We start from the raw sequence: 15,282 nt of genomic DNA, 5'->3' as shown, positions 1-15,282 counted from the left end.
AGATGACACTAAAGTCCCCCACCTTTCCATATATACATGCATGTATGAGTGGGCCTTTGGGATTTATTTAGAATGGTTTGGCCCATGACCCAAAACATCTAACAGAATATGTTAGTCATAGATGACACTAGGCACCATACGTGTAAACAACGCTTCAACCATTGCTTACATCTCCTGTGCATGACTACGTTGCTCCTCTTAAAAAAAAGAAAAAGAAAAAAGAAAAAGGCCCACACTATGCCAAATACAGCTCGAAGTCCTCATTCAACCGGATTTGTATTCTATAACAGCATTTTCCAAAAGCCCAATTCGGTGACTCGATACACGTTTGGAAGTCCTAGGGCTGTCTATGGAGTTAATTAATAAGTGGGAGCATGACCATTGAGAAAGGTTGGAACGAGTACTGCAAGTTTTCATCTCTCGGGCAATCACCCCGCATGAATATTTTAGTTTTACAATGCTATCTCTAGTATCATCCCAGAACTGCCAATCTTATAATTTATTAATCATGAAGAAAAGTATTAAGTTCAGATTCTCAAGTTCAGTCAGCTTCTAATTAAGCATCATACGTAAAACACAGTAAGTACGTGGCCCCTGAAAGCTCGAAGCATCTACTTAAAATTGAGTAACCCCAAGGCTTAATGTGTCGAGTGGATAGCTAGCCCAGAAAGGAAAATTGTTGACTCTTGCTAGAGGAAGATATGCAGGATGCACTCTACATCTAGCTAGGATGGTACTCAAAACAAGATAAGATTATTTTCAGTTAAGAAACAAATGGATAGTAACATATTACCTTTTATTATAAGACAGAATCGTACGTATCCATCCACACTAGATAATTACTTTAAACAACAGAAGAAAAACAAAGAATCAAGGAATACTCGATGCGTACATATTTAACAAACTAGTATGTATGTTTGCATGTGCTTAGAATTGAGCTTGGATGCGGTCAACAGTTAGCTTGTCGACTTGAAAAGCCTTGGCAAGGACGTCGTCGGAGATGGATGGCTTGGACCCAAATACAGCGTTGGCCACTGTGATCACCCCAGGGTTTTGGCTACTCAATGCTGCAAGGGCCACGGCGCAGTTTGCTCCATAATTGAACTGGAAATGGATCAATCCCTCAGGAAACACGAACACATCCCCTTTGTTAATAACCTTTGCGAACAGCTTGTTGTCTGGGTTTGATGTGACAAAGCCGACGTACAAGGAGCCCTCAAGCACTGTCAATATCTCAGTGGCCCGTGGATGTGTGTGAGGAGGGTTAAGACCATAGGGTGCATAGTCGATGCGAGCAAGAGAGATGCCCAGGGTGTTGAGCCCGGCTATCTGAGCCACGTTCACTGGTGTCACGGCAGAGCCTTGCTTGTTGGTCGTGTTGCCAGCCATTTGAAGACCCGGGAAGAAGAAATCCTCGGCAACAACATCCTTTGCATCCTTGCATGTGAGTCCATTCATACGCACTGCGGCAATTAGTCTGTTAACTATGTAATTGGACACAACTGTTGATGACCTATATATATATATATATAAGTAAAAATAATAGTTATGTATATGTACCTGTAGACATCTTATCGGCAACGCAGAAGTCTTGGATAAGGCTTGGATCAGAGGCAATGGCATGAAAGCATGACAAAGCCAAAAGGGCTGCAGCTAGGAGGAAGGCATGAGTCACCATATCTGCGCTCTAGTCTCTTGTTGACAGGAATGAAAGCGAATGATTTGGGGGCTCTGAGATGTGAGTAGTGTTGGTTGATGAGGTATCCAAGGATTCCTTTAATTTGGTGCTAGCTTGTGATCTGATAACAAAAAGCGTACGTGAGGGGTATTTATAGGGAGATAGAAACCTATATATGTTACATGCAGGGAAAGTTAGGCAAGAAAAAGTCTTCCTGGAATACGTCATCACGTGCTTCATTTGGGTTGCAGGTGCATGGCATGGAGCCTGCAGACAGCAGACGTGCTGGAGAACAAGTCGCTTTACGCGTCAACAATGACTTAGCATTTTGCCGTCACAAAAAAAAAATTACTTAGGATTATGATCGATATATATACTATCTACCAAGCTGGATAATAATTAAGCACGCTTTGGACTTTGTTCCTTCTGGGAATTAGTTAAGTTAGTGAAGACCGCTTCAACGATTTCCATATTCATCGTTCTAAGCTTAATTATCCGTATGGTGTTTTGTTTCGGTATACCTAAATAATTATGGGCCGTCGATCTGGATGTTGATTAGCATATATTACCTCCTAGAGGGTAATAGAAAAAAGAGGAAAAATATCATTTATTAGATCTAATATACACGTATGATCAGACTTTTCAGATTTTCCTACTTGATGTAACATGACATATGGATAACATCTAAAGTTTCTTTCCTCTAACAATGTTTATTTTTGTAACAAAAATTCAAAAGTGATTTGCGTGTAACATTTATTGAAAAAACTGGCATAATATACGGAATTATTATTTTGTAACGCGAGGTCTGTCGAGTTTGAAAAACAGCTGCATATACTTTAATAGTCAAAACGTACACAAGTCTGTGCAACATGGAGGAAGCTTCCAAACCGAATGTTCCTTTTTTAAAAAAAAATTAAAAAAGATTTAGTAGTCTATCTTATCTTATCTTATCTCCTGCAACTCAAAAGAACAAAAGTAAGACTAGATTTTGGTGCGACATTCTTTGGTTTTGTCTGTCCGCTTCCTTTTTCTGCGATCCACGCTCCCTCCCTCCCCGTACTACCCCGTCAATCACGCGCATCTGCCCTCCTGCTCCATCATGCACACCGCCATCCTTCCTGCCCAGCCCCGGCCCTAGGGGGTTCGAGCAGAGCAAACTGGGCCCTTGAGGCCAGGGGGCCCAACCCCAAATATGTTAGTAGTAGGTAGGTATAGTATATAGTATTAGTACAGCCCAAGAAGTAAGTAGCAAAGTAGGCCATCAACCATCGTACGTATATACGAGTCCATGTGACCCAGCACACGACGAGTCGATTCAGTTTCTGCAGCGACGGCGGCATCCATGACTCCGTGCCCTTGCGCTATGCGGCCGCAACTTCCTGGTTCCTGGCTTCCTACGCGAGGCTGCGATCGGCCGTCAGCGATCCTGCATCCCGTGCGAGTGCAGCTGCTGCATTTGTTCCTGGCTTCCTACGTAGTTGCTGCATTTGTTTTGTTGCCGTCGTATACAGAGGTACAAAACTGCTCTTGTCCCCAATCTTTATTCCCTCCTGATTTAGGTTTGGGATTTAGGAACCCCATATGATGCAGTGATCATGTTAAATTTAGTATGGCATAATTTTATTTAACTACTTACTACTGTCACCAATCTTTACTCCCTACTGATTTAGGTTTGGGATTTAGGAACCCCATATGATGCAGTGATCATGTTAAATTTAGTATGGCACAATTTTATTTAATTACTTACTACTTTTCTAAACTTATAGTGAACTCATGTTGCCCAAAAAGCATGCATCTGGAAGTGAGAAAAGAAAAAAAAAAGAGAAGGATAGAGGACTTCAAAGAATCACAAAGAGGAGCTCTTGATAAATTTTTGAAGAGCAATACAAGCACTACAACAAATCCAGATGAGTGGACAATAGTTCCTGTGGAGGAACAAACTATGCATGTAGAAGATGAAGGCCCTATAGAAGATAATGTTGGCATCAACACAAATGATAATAATGTGAGTGATCATGAGCCCGTATTTAATTCTCCTACGATGGAATCTACATGTGTTGGTGAAGAACCAGTTTTTACTATGGATATATATGATCTAGCAAATTGGGATAATCTTGATAACAAATCAAGGGACATATTAGTGGAGAAGGGGCCTATAAGAGAAGAGAATATTGTGTTTCCTATGGATGCAAGATCAAGACATTTTGCATACACTCATTATTCTAGAAGAATGAGCAATGGATAGGTACGTGACAGGAAATGGTTGGTCTATTCAAAAAGTATTGACAAAGTGTTTTGCTTTTGTTGTAAGTTGTTTGGTTCTAGCAACAGCAAGTGTTCATTGGGGCATGATGGGTTTAGAGATTGGAGCCATGTTAGTGAGAGACTAAAAGATCATGAAGTTAGCGTGGATCATATGGGAAATATGATCTCTTGGAATGAATTGAGAGACATGAAACAATTGATAAGGAGTTGCTACATCAAATCACAAAGGAGAAAGAATGCATAAGGCTAATTCTACTAAGAATTGTTGCCATTGTGAAGTTTCTTGGTAAACGCAGTTTAGCTTTTAGAGGATCTAGTGAGCAACTTTACAATGATGTGAATGGTAATTTTTTAGCTTTGTTGTGAGATGGTTGCTGAATTTGACTTGGTAATGCAAGACCACCTTAGACGCATTCAAAACAAAGAGCCGCAATATCATACCTTATGCCTTCTAGAATTACAAACTCCATCATAAGGATTGTTAAAGAGGCTAAATATTTCTCAGTTATTCTTGATTATACCCCAGATGTGAGTCACCAAGAACAAATGAGCTTGCTGGTTCGATGTGTTGATATGTCTGATGGGAAAATAAAAATTGAGGAGTACTTTCTTGGTTTCTTGAAGGTGGATGACACGTTTGGCTTGGGGCTTTTCAATGTATTGGTTGACTCCATCAAATCATTTGGTCTTAATATTGATGATATTAGAGGTCAAGGTTATGACAATGGCTCTAATATGAAAGGAAAAGATAAGGGGGTACAAAGTCGTTTGCTTGATATAAATCGAAGAGCTTTCTATATGCCATGTGCATGCCACAGTCTTAATCTCACTACTTGTGATATGGCTAAATCATGCAGTAACGCTATTTTATTCTTTGGAATTGTGCAGAGGATATATGTATTATTTTCAGGAGCTACCAAAAGATGGAATGTTTTGCTTGAACATGTTCCAGATTTGATCGTGAAATCATTGAGCAATACTCGTTGGGAGAGTCACATCAAAAGTGTCCGAGCAATTAGATATCAAGCTCCTCAACTGTGGTCGTCTTTGTTGTGGCTAAGCAAGGATGGAGATACTGAAACCAAAGGATAGAAGTGATGCAAAAAAGTTTATATGACATGCTTGGCAGCTTTGAGTTTATACTTGGTATGGTTATTTGTCATGACATTTTATATTCTGTAAATATTGTCAGTAAGAAGTTGTAATCACCATCCATGTGCATTGATTCTACCTTGCAACATATAGAAGGTATGGTGAATTATTTTTAGAACTATAGAAATACGAGATTTGCTGATAGTGTGGTTGCTGCCACAGAAATTGCACTTGAAATGGGAGTAGAGGCATCCTTTTCAGTAAAACGCCGTTCTATTAGGAAGAAACAATTTGATGAAACTGAATGCAATGAAGCTATCTTGCAAGCTGAAAAGGATTTTAAAGCTTTTTATTTTTTGGTTATGGTTGATATGGCAATTAACTCATTGAAAAGCAGATTTAAAGAACTCCAGTGATTCAATAAAAAATTTGGATTTCTTATGAATTCAACATCCTTGAAGGCATTGGATGGTGTTGATCTAAAAGACCATTGCATTAAATTTGCAAAAACTCTCTCTTCAGCTGGTTTGTCGGATGTTGATGTAAAGGACATGATTTCTGAATTAGCTGTTATGCAGTCTACATTACCAGATAAGCCAATGTCTGCTATGGAGATTTTCGAGTTTGTCACAGAAGCGGATTGTTATCCTAATATTTCTATTGCTTATCGGATCCTATTCGCTATGCCAGTGACTTGTTGCCTCAGCTGAAAGAATATTTTCAAAGCTGAAATTATTGAAGAATTATTTGAGGTCTTAAATGTCCCAAGAAAGATTAAATGGTTTGGCAACTTTATGCACCGAGAAGAAATTATTAGATAAAATTTATATTGAGGCCGTCATCAATGACTTCGCTGCAGCAAATGTTAGAAGAAATTTTTAAGGTAAGATAAGATGTATAATTTGTTTTATAAATTTTTTAATATATTACACTTATTAGAATTATCATTATATTATATTAGAGTTGTATTAGAGGGCCTATCAGCTTCGCTCCAGGTCTATAGTTTGACAGGACTGGGCCTGACTGCGCCCAACACAAGGCAGCCCTGCCGCTGTTCACGCGTGCGTGATTGACATGCGACCCTCCCGCTCACTGTCGCTAGCGTCGCACGCTCCCTCGCTCCTGCTGCGATCCCACACCCCGTCGCTCCCTGCTGCCATCGCCACGCACTGGAGATCAAGATGGCCGCCGTGCGGGTACGCCGCTCCCTCACGCTCGCCGTCACTCCCTGCTGCCATGGCCACGCACTGGAGATCAAGACAGCCGCCGAGCGGGTACGGCGTCCTTCCCTGTCATGATCGCCACGCCCGGTCGCTCCGTGCTGTGATCGCCACGCACTGCATATCAGGTGGCTGGATAGTGGGTGCGCCGATCAGGCGGCGACCGAGCAGGTGAACATCGGAGACAGGGCGTTCGTGGACGCAAGGAACCGAGAGGAACATCATCAGCCTGCGGCTGAGCGGGTGCGCCAGTGGAGATCAGGTGCGTGCACTTTGTTGAGCGATGAGCGAGTTCCTAGAAGTCAGATGGATGCAATCAGGCTTTTTGCTATGAGGTGCTCGATGCTTGTGATTGCAACATTGTTCACCATTCAGAATTTCACGACTTAAAACAGTCCTGTACGATGTTGTTGAACTGAAGAATTTGAAAATGCTTATGCCTGTGTACTGGAATGCAACTCCATTTACTAAACTGATTTGGTTAAAGCGAATTTAGGCCTATAAGTATTTTTTTAAAGTTAGTTGTAAATTTCAGACTTTGGGATAAAAAAGATTTTAGTAAGTAGGCAAACATGTGCTGTTTGCCATTATCTCTTGCACCCTGCAATCTTGATTAGTTGTATTACAGGTAGGCATTGTTCTGTAAAGAGTATATGCAGAACAAGATCCCTGATAGCTCTAAAAGTTGTAGTGACAATTTTGAGTTTGGTACTTTTGGGCCTGTGTTTAGTTCCTAAAAAATTTCAGATTTTCCGTCATATCGAATCTTGCGGCGCATGCATGAAGCATTAAATATAGATAAAAATAGAATTAATTGCACAGTTACCTGTAATTTGCGAGACGAATCTTTTGAGTCAAGTTAGTCCATGATTCGACAATGTTTGCCAAATACAAACGAAAGTGTTACAGTGTCCCTTTTACAAAAAAATTTAGAAGTAAACAAAGAAACAGTTAAAGGAATTTCTGGACAAAGGTGCTTCTGTATGTAAGTGCAGACTTTGTGATATTCTCACTGAATTGTAGAACCCACCATTTAAGTTGTCTATTCACTACAAGGAAACTGGAATTGCCTTGGCGGCTCCAAATTTCCTTGGAGGCCAAAATCAAACTGCCAAGGAAATGACATTTTCCTTGACGGTGCTACTCCACACTCAAGAAAACATATAATCCTTGGAGGTTTAAGTAAACAGCCAAGAAATATGGGTATTTCCTTGGCAGTTTCTAATCACCTCCAAGGAAATGACTCATTTTCTTGGCAGTTATTCTCAACCGCCAAAGAAAATATCCATTTCCTTGGCAGTCATTCTAAACCGTCAAGTAAACTATCATTTCCTTGAGGGTTATTGAATTTCATTGGTGATTGGTAGTCAAGGAAATGCTTATGAGTATTTTGGTGACTTCGACTGAAAAAAAACAATAATATCATAAAGGTGTCCAAAAGTCCTAAAATTTGGCATGAGATCATAATATGGTTGTATTATCTTACCATAAAATTTTCAAATCTTATTAACAAAGTTGGACTATACATTATTCATAAATGGATGTATCTCTTACATAGTAGTTACATAAGTTGTGAGATATGTATCCATTTTTGACAATATGTATAAGACGAATTTGTTAAATCATTTGATTTTTTATGCAAATATTTATACCACAAAACCATGTTGTCATGTGAGTTTTTAAAACTTTCTAACAAAGTTTAGATATTATTAATTATCTTATGATAATTTGATGGATAAAATAATTCCAGAAAAGTCTATAATTATTATTTAAGCCCCGAAAATACTCCAAAAACTCCAAAAATTCGAGAAAAATTCTCAAAGCTATTATGTTATATGAGGAACCAAAATAAAGTATTTGGAGCCCATGATAAGATTGTTTGGAGCAATCTAAAAATTAGATTATGCTCATAGAAAAAATAAGAACAAGTTTCAGAAAAAAGCTAGAAAAATTTCCAAAAAGTTTGTAGAGGTTGCTTGATGGATGAGGAACTAAAAGAAATGATTTGGGTGACAAAGAAAAGATTTTATGAAGCTGCTAATAAAAACTTAAGGTGAGAAACAAGAAATTTGATTATAGATAAAGATAAAGATAAAGATAAAGACGTACCGGTCAAGGAAGATCGTTCTACTAAACGAATTTTGAAAACTTTGCTCGCTCTCAACACACAAAGGAGCAACAAGCAAACATTACATCAAATCTTATGCACCCGCATGTATGCACAACAATATTGCTAAGCCTTACAATAAATTTTAATTTAATAAAAAATATTATTTTTCTTATATTCTCATGAGCACAAAAATACATAATTAAATTATTTTAACTCTATTCAAAAGGTGCAAATTTTCGGATATTACACCTATGTTATTTGCGCTAGTTGTAGGTTACCATTTTTTAAAATAATGTTAACACGGCCATGCCATCTAGAAAATACATCAATGCGAAAAGTAAAAAAGAGGACACTAGCTAGTAGTTAGAACCAAACAACGTCTTCATATTACAAAGGGCAAATATAAATTTATGCTTTCAAAATAGTTTTAGTTTTTATATTTATATATTAAGGGTCTCGTTTTATTAGAAGAAAGGACTCTTTTTTGCTTCACACGCCACATACATGCATATGCAAGTATATTTACCTTGCCGAATACCTATAGTACCAAGACACCTAGCAAGGCCACCGTGCATGTACATTTGCTAATTGCTAATCTGTGCATCCATGCACGATTAATGCTAACCGTGTACATACATCTTGACCCCTTCATAGATTAATCTGACCGCATAGCAGAGCAGCAAAATTGACAGACTCATGCGCGGCCAAACCCTAACCTTATCTCCAGCCGCTAGCCCACCACACACAACTCGACCTCACATAGACCCGCAGCTCTCCCCGTCCTCCTCCCCAACTCGCCCAAACCCCTTCCCACCGTCACCCACCCGAGCTCCTTCCGCCGGCGCTGGTCTGCCCTCCACTCCACCTCCCTCATTTGCTCATCCCCTCCTTCGCCGTCATCCATCGCCCCTCACACGAACACCTACCATTGTCGCACATCTGCCCTCCTCTGCTCATCCCATCCTCCTCCTCATCCATCGCCCCGCAGTCATGTGTGCTCCTGCCGATACCCTCCACATCGAGGCCTGAGCACAGTCCAGGACGTCAGACTCTCCTTCATTCTCCTTGCATTCAGATCTCAAGTCATTGGAAATTTGGATCCACCTTGCTTCTTGTTGCAATCAGGTCACTGTGCACAGGTAAAAATTCAGATCCATCTTCTCTTTAAGTAAGCTTGCTATTGTGTGACTGGATCCAATGGCTATTAGCATAGATCTGTAATTTCTGAAGGTTTAAATCACATATTCACATAGGTTTAGGTCTCAATCGATGGTCCTATTATACCAGTCTATTAATTTACTAGTAAAATACAATAGGGGATTGGACTGTGATGATAATAAAACAGGTTTGGGCCTCCCTCATCCCTCTGTCCCTTTCTCCCCAGCTATTGCCCTCATTTCCTTCCCGCCTGCTTATTTGTGTGCCACATCTTGCCTTGTAGGGACTTCAAGGCCACCAGATCTCCGGTCAGCAACGCCGTCGGGGTGTTTTTTGCGGTGAGTCTCGATCGCTCGTGTGCTTATCTTGTGATGCCCATGTGTGCTGGCTACCTGTTTCTTATAATGACTGAATGGGGGAAACACTTTCAACTGTTCTAATAATAGAGCCAAAATCTTAAGTGCTGACGTATCTGCAGTGGTTGGCAACAATTTTAAAACAGATCTAATCTAGTGATTGATTTGTGAATATTAAACTGAAAATAGGTGCAGCTGCATATATGTGCTTGGTAGTTCTGCAGTACTAGGGTACAAAATACATGTATTTTATTATCAATTTGATAAAAGATCTATCTGAACTTGTAATTTGAGGACAAAAAAATTGTAGCATTTTTTCATCATATTTACATTGGATGTCTAGAAGCTCAGAAAAATGACTGACTGCTCATTATGTTGCTAACTGAATTTTTTCTAGATTTCTCTTTATTGGTGTAGGTTAGGGGCCTCATTGCAAAGCTAGATATTCTACCTAGATTGGTGTAGGTTATGACTGTTGCTACTCTCACTTTGGTGCTGTTTGAGTGATAGTGCATCTGGAACACAATATTAGTTTAGCCAAACATGTAACCAGTAACAAGTCAATGCTTCATTTGAAAATGTTTTTCTTTCAATGACTTGCTGCATATTCAGATGTTCACTGTTTACTTGTTTTTGTGTGTCCTTCAGTGACATACATTTCCAATAAATGAACCATATGCTATAATTCTTTCTATGAATTTTGAATGCACTTGATCTCAGGCCAAAAGGTTAGATACAAAATAGGCACTGTTGATATGCTCACGCCTAGGGATAGCGTGAGACAAGTCGTTGTGGCCCGATCTTCTCGTAGGATTCGCGAACTTGATAACTTGTCGCTGCGTGACCTGGTGAAGAGACAGTGCACCGCGAGGCTGTCCACGCGACGAACTACCGAGACAATCACCCTTCCACGTACCGACGAATAGCCCACGCAATCACGCCGTATAGACGTGAAGGCACAAACTGGATGAACCGCAGTTCGGCGTTCTACAACTCCCTCAGGAATCGAAAGAACGAGTTTTGCAAGCCTCTCAAGACTCACGCATAAACAAAACTCCACGAGTTTGTGTATTCTGAATTTTAACCAAGCAAAAAATGTCCTTTCATTGTCTAGTACAAGAGATATATATAGATAGGGGCGTTCAGCTTTGAATACATGACAGCATGCACATCCACTAGTGGATTTCGTGGCTGGTTCGCGCGTCTTCTCAGCTTCTGGCAGCAGTTACTAAAATGAGCATAACTCTTTATTGGGAAGTCTAAATAATGAACCGTTTGATGGGCTGCAACATAGACTTAAAGATGCTTTCATCCATCTGTAGAATGCCACGTAACTCCTTGTATTCTGTCCGTGGTGATGCTTGGAATTTGTACCATGGGTCAGCCATCTAGCTTCTGGTTGCCTTCTCATGCAGAAGTAATGAACCACCATTTTATTTATGCACACGATAGGCTTCTTGGTTCAGATGTCCAAAGGCTTGAATCCATCTTCATCCCATGCTGGTTCATACCCTCCATCATTCCTAAGGACATTGAAACAAGAACTCAAAAGTATAGGATCATTCAACATAAACTGATTATTAAACATAAGGTTAGCGTTCACCTGAGAATGAATTTCCTTCTCCAATTGTTTAGCTCTACTTCTTGTAATTGGACCACTTATATCAAGTGGAGTTTCATTTGAAGATGAATGAATGCTAGGGATGTCCTCATCAACTGTTGTTTAGTAAATCTGTAGATAATAGTGTTGCTATTTGGTTGATAGGAGTGAACATTTTTGTGTCTAAAGTCATTTAAAAAATTGATGGAATAAAAACAATGGCGGAACGTGAGTTGATTTCTAAGCATTGCATACTTGAGAAGGCTACCATTTTGAGCACATATGCTGCAATGAAATCTGCAATTAATACAGTGGACAGCAGTGGAGAAAGTGCTCCCATTCCCCTCCAGAGAGCACAACAATTGCTGGTATGAACACTACATTTTGATTGCTAGTTCTAACTATTCAATGACAAAGTGGTGATATTAGTCTAGTAGATTGAACCACTTAAATTTAACTAGTTTCTTATAAGGTTCAACAATTAATCTGTTATACATGTCTACATGCTTAGATTGACATTGTAAGTAGGTGACTTCACATTTGAATATGCTAACAGAAGTTGAGTCAATGGGATTACTATGATTGTAGCTAAACAAATTAGTGATGTTTCTTTAATCTTGTGATGATACCTAGATACAACTATGGCTAAACTAATCTGTGACTTCATTTCATGGTCTTATAGGAATCTAAGTTTGGACCCGAGAAGGCTAGCACTTTGAACATGTATGCTATAATGAAGTCTGGATTCAAAGAAGTGGACAATTCTCAGCTGTAGACCACAAAACCATCTTGTAGTGGACAATTTAGATCTATATAGGTGCTAGGACTTATGTACGTTAGCTATGACTGAGATATTCTTTCCTTTTAGTGTAATGGTTGAACACTTTTTAATCTGATTGGATTGTAGTTGTTGGACACTTTATGTTTCAACTAAATTAGTTGAATATATTTATGTATTGGATTTTGATTGTATTTATGCTGGATTGACATGTCATCATGTGTCAGTTGAGTTTAGTTACCAGAATATTAAAATTTGTTGATTATTACGAGTATTTTTTTGTTGCTCGTATAGATTTCCTTGGGTGCCAACCCACAAAGAAATCACAATTACCTTGGCGGTCAATAGCAGCCAAGGAAATTTATAGTTTCCTTGGAGGTCATGGGCAACCAAGGAAACAAGAATTCCTTGGCGGTCCAAATAATTTCATTGGAGGTTATTGGCAGTCAAGAAAACTACTTTCCTTGGAGGTTGTAAGCCCTCAAGAAAACTTCTTTCCTTGGCGGTTGCAACATTTTCTTGGCGCTTTGGCAAATTAAGTTTGGTCGTAGTTTTCTTGGCGGTCAGCCTTCAAGTAAATCATCCTTGAGTGTCAGAACCGCCAAGAAAACTAATTTCCCTTAGCTTCTATTCTTGAGTGCGTTTGCTTGACGGTTTGTGGTCAAGGATTGTTTCCTTGGCGGTTTAACCCCTTTTCTTGACTGTTTTCGGCACTCAAGGCAATTCGAGATTGTGGTAGTGATTGATCTATTGACTATTCATGCTCTCATGGAATCGAAGAGTCTGATGACAGTATTTGGAGCATCATTGGTGGAAAGGTAATCAAGATGTTGTCATGTCATAACTCATACGTGATGGCAGAATTCTGAGTTTTAGTTTTTTTAGAGATGATAATTTCAGTAAAATATGGCATGTAAAAAGCAACCTAAGAAATATGTCACAACTTATCTTAAATCTAACCAAACTGATTCATTTGTTTGCATAGTGTTCTTTTAAACTTTATACATCTTCTAGGATGAGGTGGAGACCTTCACCTCTTCACCACCCTCAAGTGTCAACAAGATGAAGGATGCTAACACATTGTAGCAGGGGCGGATCCAGGCCCTGAGCTGCAGCCCGGGGCGCAGCCCAGAAATTTCTTTAACATTTCCTTTGTCCAGCTTAAGATAACCCATAAAAATATAAATTTAGCCCTACGTGATGTGCCCTAAAAATATCTTGCACTATTTTTAGCTTCCCCTTTGAGTTGTTTCTGGATTTGCCACTGCATCGTAGTATAGTGAGGCCCAATCATCCTGGCTCAGGTTTATATGCAACATGTTATGTTTCATTTTGTATTGTGGTGAACTATATAGCTATGTAATAAACCAATTAATTTACATGCCATGTCCTTGATACAAATATATACTGCTTGCTTGTCTATATCGAGAATGGGTACACAGAAACATTGCCATTTGAAATATGAAACCATTGCACTTGTGAGATATGCAATATTTTCCAGTTATATATATATGTAGCTTTGCTATTGTGTTTCTATTTTTTTACAGCTCATATATATCTATGTATTGAAGTATTCACATAGATGACTTAGACATGAATGTTTGGGCTGTGCGAGACAGAAGAGGTACGGTATCCAGTTATTAAATTTTTCTTATTTTATTTTTTCAGTTTCTTATTTCTGAAGTTCATCAATACCTTTTAACACATAATAATGCATGGCCTTACTTCATTAGTTTGTGAATTTGTGTTTTTTCATTAGTTGATTCATTTTTTAGTTTATGATTTATTTTAGTTTTATAATTTATTGTTCCTAGATGTTACCGTGTTAGCACGGGTATTATACTAGTATATGATAAGGTGGCACACACTTCATATATAGGATAGTACTCAAACAACAAGATTAGGTTTTCGCATAGGAAATACTGGAAGATATTTCTTTTCATAAGAGTACAGAAATCGGAATCATCGCCAACCAACTTTAATTTTAAAGAATAGAACACAAGTAAAGAATCAAGGAATCCTCAATTGTGTACATAATTAATAAACTAGCATGTATGTTTGCATGTCCTCTAGAACTGAGCTTGGATACGGTCAACAGTATGCTTGTCGACTTGAAAAGCCTTGGCAAGAATGTCATCGGAGATGGATGGCTTTGACCCAAATACAGCGTTGGCCACTGTGATTACCCCAGGGTTTTGGCTACTTAATGCTGCAAGAGCGACAGCACTCTTTCTTCCATAATTGAATTGGAAATGGATCAATCCCTCAGGGAACACGAACACATCTCCTTTGTTAAGAACCTTTGTGAACAGCTTGTTGTCCGGGTTTGATGTGACAAAGCCGACGTACAAGGATCCCTCAAGCATCGTCAATATCTCAGTGCCCCGCGGATGTGTGTGAGGAGGGTTAAGACCAAAGGGTGCATAATCGATGCGGGCAAGAGAGATGCCCAAGGTGTTGAGCCCGGCAATCTGAGCCACGTTCACCGGTGTCACGGCAGAGCCTTGCTTGTTGGTTGTGTTGCCAGCCATGTGAAGGCCCTGGAAGAAGAAATCTTCAGCAACAACATCTTTTGCATCCTTGCATGGGAACCCATTCACACGCACTGCATGCAACAATAAGAAGTTAGAAAAAATTTATATACATGGCGGTCTACATGATAATTAGCTAACTAGACAGAGAACTTAGGACCTATATATGTAAATGTAAAAATAGTTATATATATGTATATACCTGTAGACATCTTATCCACAACGCAGAAGTCTTGGAGAAGGCTTGGATCAGAGGCCATGGCATGAAAGCATGACAAAGACAAGAGGGCTGCAGCTAGGAGGAATGCATGAGTCGTCATTTCTGTGTTCAGTGTTAATAGTAGGAATGAGAGAGAATGGTTTGAGGCTTTGAGATATGAGAAGGTTAGTTGATGAGGTATCCAAATACAAGGATTATTGCTTTGGTGCTAGCTTGTGATTTTGTGATAGCAAAGCGTGAGGGGGAGGTTGGTATTTATAGGGAGATAGAAACC

At 39.4% G+C, this 15,282-nt stretch overlaps 2 protein-coding genes across 2 annotated transcripts; both read right to left on the bottom strand.

Moving 5' to 3' along the window:
* Positions 753 to 1,821, bottom strand: LOC8056704 (putative germin-like protein 2-2). Its single transcript, XM_002452054.2, has 2 exons — positions 1,561 to 1,821; positions 753 to 1,463 (listed from the first exon to the last, which is right to left on the bottom strand). Exons 1-2 carry the CDS (start codon positions 1,676 to 1,678, stop codon positions 928 to 930), a joined length of 654 nt encoding a protein of 217 aa, XP_002452099.1. The 5' UTR covers positions 1,679 to 1,821; the 3' UTR covers positions 753 to 927.
* On the bottom strand, positions 14,295 to 15,236 carry LOC8084537 (putative germin-like protein 2-2). Its single transcript, XM_002452053.2, has 2 exons — positions 14,991 to 15,236; positions 14,295 to 14,862 (listed from the first exon to the last, which is right to left on the bottom strand). Exons 1-2 carry the CDS (start codon positions 15,106 to 15,108, stop codon positions 14,327 to 14,329), a joined length of 654 nt encoding a protein of 217 aa, XP_002452098.1. The 5' UTR covers positions 15,109 to 15,236; the 3' UTR covers positions 14,295 to 14,326.

Source organism: Sorghum bicolor, chromosome 4 (genome assembly GCF_000003195.3).
Source record: "Sorghum bicolor cultivar BTx623 chromosome 4, Sorghum_bicolor_NCBIv3, whole genome shotgun sequence".
NCBI classification, from domain to species: Eukaryota; Viridiplantae; Streptophyta; class Magnoliopsida; order Poales; family Poaceae; genus Sorghum; species Sorghum bicolor.
Note: the sequence above shows the minus strand (reverse complement) of the source record. Positions and strands in the feature narration are given on the sequence as shown.